The 9,010-nt window shown below is 52.9% G+C and overlaps 2 protein-coding genes across 2 annotated transcripts; one reads left to right on the top strand and one right to left on the bottom strand.

Annotated features, from left to right (window-relative positions):
- Positions 1 to 152: 152 nt before the first annotated feature.
- On the top strand, positions 153 to 3,001 carry DND1 (DND microRNA-mediated repression inhibitor 1). Its single transcript, XM_517978.7, has 4 exons — positions 153 to 276; positions 407 to 524; positions 889 to 1,350; positions 2,047 to 3,001. Exons 1-4 carry the CDS (start codon positions 253 to 255, stop codon positions 2,502 to 2,504), a joined length of 1,062 nt encoding a protein of 353 aa, XP_517978.2. The 5' UTR covers positions 153 to 252; the 3' UTR covers positions 2,505 to 3,001.
- WDR55 (WD repeat domain 55) lies at positions 1,450 to 9,010 on the bottom strand. The gene is made up of 8 exons (XM_024356755.3): positions 8,715 to 9,010; positions 5,479 to 5,579; positions 5,311 to 5,398; positions 5,022 to 5,201; positions 4,823 to 4,922; positions 4,565 to 4,734; positions 4,123 to 4,480; positions 1,450 to 2,528 (listed from the first exon to the last, which is right to left on the bottom strand). The coding sequence occupies exons 1-7, from the start codon at positions 8,903 to 8,905 to the stop codon at positions 4,159 to 4,161; spliced, it is 1,152 nt and encodes a 383-aa protein (XP_024212523.2). The 5' UTR covers positions 8,906 to 9,010; the 3' UTR covers positions 1,450 to 2,528; positions 4,123 to 4,158.

Genomic DNA, 9,010 nt, shown 5'->3' with positions numbered 1-9,010 from the left:
TCCACCCTGCGGCTTGGGAGCTCCTCCTCGGGAGGCAGCCCCCGTACATACGCACCCGCGACTTTGCAGCTTTCACCTGAAGGTCTGAGCGAAGCCCGGGCGGCGCACGTGCAGTGGATACCTCCACCCCCCTGGGAGGCGGGGTCGCGCTCAGAGCCAATGAGAGCTTGCGGGGTGGAGGGGTAGGGAAGCTTCCAGAGGCCGGTGGGGAGGAGGTTATAAAGAGGGTACGAGGGGGCCAGCTGGAGAGCCATGCAGTCCAAGCGGGATTGTGAGGTAAGCGGCTGGCGACTTGGGGGCCGGCGAGCCCCGCCGGAGCGGGGGTCGGCTTTAGGGACCCCAGTACCACAGGAGAGGTGGGGGCGCGCTTGGCGATCCGCCATTCCAACCTTCCTTTCCCTCTCAGCTGTGGTGTGAGAGGGTGAATCCAGAGAACAAGGCGGCGCTGGAGGCGTGGGTCAGGGAGACAGGCATCCGCCTGGTGCAGGTGAACGGGCAGAGGAAGTATGGCGGGCCACCCCCAGGTACGGTAGTCCCAGCCCCTCCGCCTGTCCGGCTACACCAGCCCCCTTTGGGGGAGGGGCTGCTCCGAGCCTTCACTGTCAGAAACTGCGAACTACCCGGATTTATACCCCCCAGCAAAGGAGGAACTGTAGCTCCACGTCCACCCGCCCCGTCGAGGGAGGGGGCCAATCTCAAGGTGTACCTACTCTGTGCCAGCCCCCTCGTTAGCGCAGTCACCTAATTATGCCAACCACCCAGGGTACGGGTGTAAACCCATTTCACAGACCTTTGTTCACATCGCCTCCCACCCCCGCGCGCTGGGTCCGTGGGCTCAGAATTCGAAAGCGTCGCCTGACGGTGGCCTTGCATACCCCCTTCCCACAGGCTGGGTGGGCAGCCCGCCGCCAGCTGGGTCAGAGGTGTTCATCGGGCGGCTGCCTCAGGACGTGTACGAGCACCAGCTTATCCCGCTGTTCCAGCGCGTGGGCCGCCTCTACGAGTTCCGCCTGATGATGACCTTCAGCGGCCTGAACCGCGGCTTCGCCTATGCCCGCTACAGCTCGCGGCGCGGCGCGCAGGCCGCCATCGCCACGCTGCACAACCACCCGCTGCGGCCGTCCTGCCCGCTGCTCGTGTGCCGCAGCACCGAGAAGTGTGAGCTGAGCGTTGACGGCCTGCCGCCGAATCTGACCCGCAGCGCGCTGCTGCTCGCGCTGCAGCCGCTGGGTCCCGGCTTGCAGGAGGCGCGGCTGCTGCCCAGCCCCGGACCGGCGCCCGGGCAGATCGCTGTGCTCAAATTCAGCTCGCACCGGGCCGCTGCCATGGCCAAAAAGGCCCTGGTGGAAGGTAGGCTGGGGCGGGGGTGCTGGTTGGGGCCAAACGCGTTCTGCCCGGCACTTTATACTGAGCATAGCTGTTAAAGTTACAAGATCTTAGAGTCAAACATGCCAGAATTTGCAACCTTTTACTATTTGATCTCAGATTTTTAAAACTTCCAATGGTGCTACCACCACCGCTTACCTAAATTTGTGACACTTTCCGAGCATTACCTCCTGACTTAATTCTCAACCTTCCCCCACTCCCACACCGCAAAATAGGCACAGGACCCTCAAGCTATGAGGAAACTGTTAGAGAAATTGATTTGCTCAAGGGAATCCAACTGAGCTTTTTACTACTATAGAATCTGTTTCCTCAGACTGTTAGGAGAATTAAGTAACATAATGGGTGTACGGTACTTAGCACACTGACTGACTTACAGCAAGTTTTCCCAGTAAAGATTAGCCATTATGATGGTTATGAGGCAGACAAAGCCTGCAATTAACCAGTACTTCTCCAAGGAAACTTGTAAGGTAGCAGTGTGTTATATACTCCCTTTGCAAATAATGGAGGCTGAAGGCTTCATTGTCTTTTCTTACCCATGGTCACACTACCAGGAAATGGGAAGGCTACAAATTACAGGACTGTGTAGCTCCAAAGGGCTCACAACCTGGAGGCTTGGGCCCAGGGTTTAGACCTGCCCTTGTCTTTGCATTTTTCCTACAGGGCAGTCACACCTCTGTGGAGAGCAGGTGGCTGTGGAGTGGCTCAAGCCAGACCTGAAGCAGCGACTTCGCCAGCAGCTTGTGGGTCCCTTCTTGCGGTCCCCACAGCCAGAGGGCAGCCAGTTGGCTTTGGCAAGGGACAAGTTAGGGTTCCAAGGGGCTCGGGCTACCCTGCAGTTGCTGTGCCAACGAATGAAGCTGGGCAGCCCTGTGTTCCTCACCAAGTGTTTGGGCATAGGACCTGCTGGCTGGCACCGCTTCTGGTACCAGGTGGTGATTCCTGGGCATCCGGTGCCCTTCAGCGGCCTCATCTGGGTTGTGCTGACCCTAGATGGCCGGGATGGGCATGAGGTGGCCAAGGATGCTGTGTCTGTACGGCTGCTGCAGGCACTCAGTGAGTCTGGGGCCAACCTCCTGTGGTCTGCTGGGGCTGAGGCAGGTACCATGGTTAAACAGTGACTCCATTCTTTCTCCACAGGCACCCTGAATGGGCATGCAGAGCCTGTGTCAGGCCCCATCCCAGCAGGCCTGGGTGGCCACTTTCTGACCCCCAAAGGTGGGGAGGGGCATGGGCCCAGGCCCATCAGCCTCGCCGCTGGGACAGGGACCTATGGCACCTGGGGGCAGCTTAGGTTTGGGTTAAGTTGTGGTGAGGGGCCTTGCCCTCCCCCTCCCAGCCCAGGGTCCAACCTGACCCAGTGATCTTCCATGGCCGTTCCTTGTCCCACCCCCACCCGATCATACCTTCCCCCCTCTGCCACAGCTTAGCATGAATCTTCTTTATTGTCCTGATTTGTCCTCTTTGTTGGTTTTTATTTGTGGGGAAGGGCAGCTGAGCCAAAGGGGTCAGAAATTCTGCCCTTTGCCTCCACCACATGGCATTCTGGTTTTGGTTTCTGTATAGTTTTGGGTCTTTCTATGCTGGTTGTATTTATATTAAACCCCTGGTTAGTATATACTTGTGTCTGTGCTGTCTTGCCCTAGCTTAGAGTTTGTTTACACTGGTAGAGTGAATAGCTGCTACGGGGCAAGTACTTCCTCACATCAGTGCTTTGAGTGCATCTTCTTGTGCTGCACTGTAGGGTATTATAAATTCATATCCAGGCCGGGTGTGTTGGCTTTTGCCTGTAATCCCAGCACTTTGGGAGGCTGAGGCGGGTGGATCACCTGAGGTCAGGAGTTCGAGACCAGCCTGGCCAGCATGGAGAAACCCCGTCTCTACTGAAAATACAAAAATTAGCCTGGCATGGTGGCAGACACCTGTAATCCCAGCTACTTGGGAGGCTGAGGCAGGAGAATTGCTTGAACCCGGGAGGCGGAGGTTGCAGTGAGCCAAGATCACGCCATTGCACTCCAGCCCTGGCAACAAGAGCGAAACCCTGTCTCAAAAAAAAAAAAAAAAAAAAATTTCATATCCAGCCAGGCACAGTGGCTCATGCCTGTAATCCCAGCATTTTGGGAGGCCAAGGCAGGAGGATCACTTGAGCCCAGGAGTTCCAAGACCAGCTTGGTCAACATAGTGAAACCCCTGGTCTCTACCAAAAAAAAAAAAAAAACCACAAAAATTAGTCAAGCATGGTGGCAGATGCCTGTTAAGTCTCAGCTACCAGGCAGGCTGAGGTGGATCACTTGAGCCCAGGAAGTCAAGGATGCAGTGAGCCATGATCAACCCACTGTACTCCAGCCTGGGTGACAGAATGAGACCTTGTCTCAAAAAATATAAATTTTTTTGGCCAGGTGTGGTGGCTCGTTCCTGTAATCCCAGCACTTTGGGAAGCAGAGGCAGGTGGATCATTTGAGTCCAGGAGTTGAAGACCAGCCTGGGCAAAACAGACCCGTTTCTACCAAAAAAAACAAAAAAAACAAAAATTGGCCTGGTGTGGTAGTGCACACCTGTAGTCCCAGCTACTCCAGAGGCTAAGGTGGAAGGACAATCTGAGCCTGGGGACATTGAGGCTGCAGTGAGCCAAGATCAAGCCAGCGCACTCCAGCCTGGACGACGGCAAAACCCTGTCTTTTCAAAAAATAATAATTCATATCCTCTCTGGGGATGCAGCCCAATAAGCAAGACTCTTGCCTGGTGAGGACCCGTCTCAAGATTCAATTCATTCCTTCAGTCACTGTCATCCCCAGTCTCCTCCTTTTCTTCCTGAGCCATGGAGTCTTCTCCCTCTTCCCTCAATCCTGCGAAGAAGTCATCGGTGCTCCAAGTCTTGCTGCTCAGAGCCCGCAGTGGTCCTCCCTTTTTTTTGCGCCGACGGTAGTCATCCACCACCACAGCTCGCAGCTGGGCCATGTCCCAAAACTTGAGGCGCTGGTCATGGCCACTACTGGCCAGGAAGCGGCCACAGTGGGAGAGGGCCAGCTCCTCCACAGGCTCCCCAGTGTGCTGGCCCACACTGCCCACCACTCGGTTCGGTAGGATGTTCACAGCCCTGGGCAGGGAAAGAACAGTGTTGAGTACTGGCTATCTGGGTCTGCCCTTCCTGTGACCTAAGGGCTGTCCAGGCTTCCCTCACCTGATGACTCCATCAGTGGAGCCAGTACACAGCAGACTCTCGGTGACTGGAACCATGCAGTCGATAGATTCAGCTCTCAGGGCAAAGCGGTCACTTGTGGCCCCAAAGCCATTCCAATTGAAGAGGTAGATGGTACCTTCACTGGAGCCACAGGCTACCTTCTTCCCCCACTGCAGGGAAATAGGGAAAACAATGTGGAAGCTGCCTCAGACTAAGCCCCCAGCACACACCCCTCCATCCCACCATAACCAGCTGTACTTTCATGAGAGTGACAGAGGTCAGGTCCCCAGACTGAGGTTCTGAGAGCAGCTCAAACCGACGCCTCTTAATGTTGAAGACGCCAAGGCAGCCATCCCCGCTGTAGAGAGTAGAGCAGTAGGCTTAGACACAAGGTCTATTTGAGGAAGACATTTCACACAGGGAGGGGAGGGGAGGCAAGGCAGCTTTGAAGTTGTACCTGGCTGTCAGCAGCAGCTTTTTGGCTGGATCCAGAGCCATGTCTGCGATGTACTCTTCATGTTGCCTCATATCCATTAAGGGGCCCTCCTTCCGCTGGTCCCAGAGACGGATACCACCTGTGTCATCCCCAGTGGCCAGAACATTCTCATCCACCAGCAGAAGACTGTTGATGGGGGCACTAGAGACACAGATGTAGAACTTCTTGGAGCATCTCTGTCCCAGTGGGGACCTCCTGGTCCTTACCCTTCACCTCCATGCACATACACAGAATTGGCTGCTCTCCTTACCCATGAGCCTTGGAAACACGTCTTTCCAGTTGGCCCTGCTCCACATCTAGAACATGGATGGCTTTGTCCTTGGAGACAGTAATGAGCTCTGGGGAAAAGGTGCCCAGGTCATGGTGCTGCTCACTGCTCCCTTCCACCACATTGCTGGTTGTCTTCCCCAGTACTCACTCTGCCCATCTTCAGAGAAGGCCACAGCTCGGCAGGCCTTGAGATGGTGACCCGATGACCAGAGCTCCTTGGTTTCTCCCTCTTGGCAAGAGTAGGAAAAGCTGGGGAGAGGGGAAGGAGGGTAAATGACTCCAGACCCAGCCTGGGTTGCACTGAGTGCAGAGACCAACTAGACAGAGCAGCCTTCCCACCTACCTAAGAGTTCCTGCTTCTACACCGCTAAGCCCCAAAAGTTTACCATCTCATTTCTCCATTTTCAGTGAGTTTGAAATGTTAGGTCTTGCTTTTTTCAATATATATTAGTTCAAGGTATATTTGCGCAAGATTTCTTTGTGATTCCACCCAACCCCTCTTTATCATCTTTGAAAGCCCCAGCCTGGACAAAGATTGGGTCTGGACCACTGTGGAGGAGATATTTGTTACATCAATGACAAAAGACCAGCCCCAGAAGTTAGAAATCTAAAAATCAGTAAGGTAGAGCAGGCTCTTGCACTTCAGGTCTGCAGGAGCTAGAGAAAGCCACAATTAATTACAGTACATTGAGAGTACGTGCTGAAAAAGAGGCAAGATCAAAATGGAGGTGGGGGAGAGGCACCAGCCTGTAAACAACTTAGGTGAGTACTGTTTACGGAATACCCCCAAGTGCCTGCCTCAGAGCAGATCCTCAAAAAGCGCAGAATGAATACATGCTTAATTGCCAGTGAGTTCCAGGTAGGCAGAACTGAGCCTGCTCATTTTCTCTGTCCCAGTGCTGAACATGAAAAAGTAGCTTAATAAACATTCACAAATTGAATGAATACTTGGGAAGGGAGAAGAGAGCCCTGGAAAGCTAAGGTGGTGACATGTGGGTTGGATCATACAAGAGTAGAATTTGCCTGGCGGAGAGCAAGGGCCAGATACTGGAGGCAGCAGAGATAAGGAATGAGGAGGGTTCCTTGTAGCAGGAGAGTAGCATGACTGAATCTAGAAAGATGGGCTGGGGTGGGCATGAGACCACATGAGCCAAGCAGAAGTTTGAATTTAATCCTCGGAAAAGGAACCTTCTCACAATAGTCACGGCTGAGGGTGGAAAAGGGGAGAACCAAGAATTTTCCTCCAGAACCTTTTTTAAGACAAGGGAAGCAACAAAGTTGTGTGGAATGTGAAGAAAGGTGGATGTCTAGGGCAACTCCCAAGTGCCTGGCACCATAAATATGGATAGTAGTAGAAGGGAACCTACATTTGTTGAAGAGCTGCTTAGGCGCTGTACTGCAAACTTGTCCCCTCTGCAAGGGTAGGTATAATTCCCCCTTTCAAAGATGAAAATACAGAAGTTAACACGCTCAAGGCCATTACAGCTAATGAGGGGTTGAGGTTTAAATTCATTAAGTAAATCTGATAAGCATAACATCTTCAACTTTTCCACTGCCTCTAACCTGTATCTTTTGTTCAAAATCAAACATGTATTGAGCATCTACCCTAGACTAGAGGTTGGAGATAAAATAGAGAACAAAACCGATGACAGATTACACTCCAGAACAGTGTTTTTTCACATTCTAGTCATATAACGGACTAGTAAGCTACAATCAGCATTTTGTGTACATGTACAAATAGAATAAAATCAGAAATTGTATCACAGAGCATCATATATAATGTAAAAGGTATTTCTCTGTGAGGCAAGGTCAAAGACGTTTGAGAAACATTAGTGAAGGAGACAGCATTCAAATAATTACACAAATGGACATATGGTTACCAACCATTCATTAGTAAGGGAAAGGTACCATGGCACCTGGTGCCATGGCAGCATCTAACAGGTAACCAATTTTAGTCTGGGGAGAGAGGAAGAGGGAAGAGATCCTGGAAACTCAGAGATAGTAGGTAAAAGTGAGGGGAAAGGAGTTTTCCAGACAGAATAGCACATGCAAATGGGCTGAGGTTTCAAGATTTTTTTTTTTTTTTTTTTGAGATGGAGTTTTGCTCTTGTTGCCCAGGCTGGAGTGCAATGGCACGATCTCGGCTCACTGCCACCTCCGCCTCCCTGGTTCAAGCGATTCTCCTGCCTCAGCCTCCCGAGAAGCTGGGATTACAGGTGCCCGCCACCACACCCAGTTAATTTTTCTATTTTTAGTAGAGACAGGATTTCACCATGTTGGCCAGGCTGGTCTCTAACTCCTGACCTCAGGTGATACCCCACCTTGGTCTCCCAAAGTGCTGGGATTACAGGCATGAGCCACCATGCCTGGCCCAAGACGTATTTTTAAAAGGTATGGATGAATGAGCACAGATGGTCAGGGCGTTGAAGGCAGGATTGAGAAATTTGTACTAAATCCTAAAAGCAGACCATTGAAGGGTTTTAATCAAGGGAGTGTCTCACTCTATTGTCCAAGCTGGAGTGCAGTGGCACGATCTTGGCTCACTGCAACCTCCACCGCCCGAATCCAAGTGATTCTTCTGCCTCAGCCTCCCGTGTAGCTGGGATTACAGGCCCGCGCCACCACACCGGGCTAATTTTTGTATTTTTAGTAGAGACGGGGTTTCACCATGTTGAACAGGCTGGTCTCTAGCTCCAACCTCAGGTGACCCGCCCACCTCGGCCTCCCAAAGTGCGGGTATTACAGGCGTGAGCCAAGATTTGTGGTTTGAAAAATCACTTAAAAGGGCCTGCTGAGCCTGTCTCGGGCACAATATAATAATCCGGTAGGAGTCCGGGCACGGTGGTTTACGCCTGTAATCCCAGCACTCTGGGAGGAAGGCAGGTGGATCACGAGGTCAGGAGTTCAAGACCAGCCTGGCCAAGATGGTGAAACCCCGTCTCTACTACAAATACAAAACAAATTAGCCGGGCGTGGTGGCGGGCGCTTATAATCCCAGCTACTTGGGAGGCTGAGGAAGAGAACTGCTTGAACCCGGAGGGGGGAGGTTGCAGTGAGCCCAGATCGCGCCACTGCACTCCAGCCTCGGCGACAGAGCGAGACTCCGTCTCAAAAATAAATAGGTAAGTAAATAAATAATAATCGGTGGGAAATAACAAGGCCTTAAAGGGCTTTTTGTCCTACTATGGTATCTGGGCTCTGTCACGACATTCCAGTTCTTTCAACAGATTGGTGTGATAGAAGAGCCGAATGTTACTGAATGAATTGGACCCAAAGAATCTTGCAAAATTTGTCTCCCTGCAACTTTCTCTCCTCTCTCCTGTTCCCAGGTCCACCCCCGGGAAGCTTCCAGACCCGGCGCCCCCGGCCCTGCCCCGCTCTCACACGAATACGTCCCCGTCCACGTCCCCTGCAGCCAGTAGATCACGGGCCGGATGGAACGCCAGCCCACTAGCAGGAGCTTCCAGCACGATGTCTTCCGGAGTGTCCCGGATCCGGGTTGGGGCTTCCATGGAGTCTGGGTCCTCTTCGTCGCTCCCATCCTCAGCGGGCCTCTCCTCACAAGTGCGGTCCATGCTGAGAAGGACTGCGAGCCGCACCGCCGCAGGGTAGTCAGCCTCGGAACCACCCACACTGCGGGAGGAGTAGCCTGGCACTCCGCTTCCGCCTCGGGGGGCGGG

Source organism: Pan troglodytes, chromosome 4 (genome assembly GCF_028858775.2).
Source record: "Pan troglodytes isolate AG18354 chromosome 4, NHGRI_mPanTro3-v2.0_pri, whole genome shotgun sequence".
In the NCBI taxonomy this organism is placed as follows: domain Eukaryota; kingdom Metazoa; phylum Chordata; class Mammalia; order Primates; family Hominidae; genus Pan; species Pan troglodytes.
The sequence above is the reverse complement of the archived record's forward strand: the minus strand, read 5'-3'. Positions and strand labels throughout refer to the sequence as shown.

What these genes read in the sequence shown, in the direction of transcription:
- DND1 (XM_517978.7), top strand. Translation starts at nt 253, where the DNA reads ATGCAGTCCAAGCGGGATTGTGAG. An exon ending in AGTCCAAGCGGGATTGTGAG is followed by an intron (nt 277 to 406) that starts GTAAGCGGCTGG and finishes TTTCCCTCTCAG; the next exon opens with CTGTGGTGTGAGAGGGTGAA. An exon ending in CAAAAAGGCCCTGGTGGAAG is followed by an intron (nt 1,351 to 2,046) that starts GTAGGCTGGGGC and finishes TTTTTCCTACAG; the next exon opens with GGCAGTCACACCTCTGTGGA.
- WDR55 (XM_024356755.3), bottom strand. Translation starts at nt 8,905, where the DNA reads ATGGACCGCACTTGTGAGGAGAGGCCCGCTGAGGATGGGAGCGACGAA. An exon ending in GTGGACGGGGACGTATTCGT is followed by an intron (nt 5,580 to 8,714) that starts GTGAGAGCGGGG and finishes CCCTCTCCCCAG; the next exon opens with CTTTTCCTACTCTTGCCAAG. An exon ending in AAGCTGCTGCTGACAGCCAG is followed by an intron (nt 4,923 to 5,021) that starts GTACAACTTCAA and finishes TACTCTCTACAG; the next exon opens with CGGGGATGGCTGCCTTGGCG.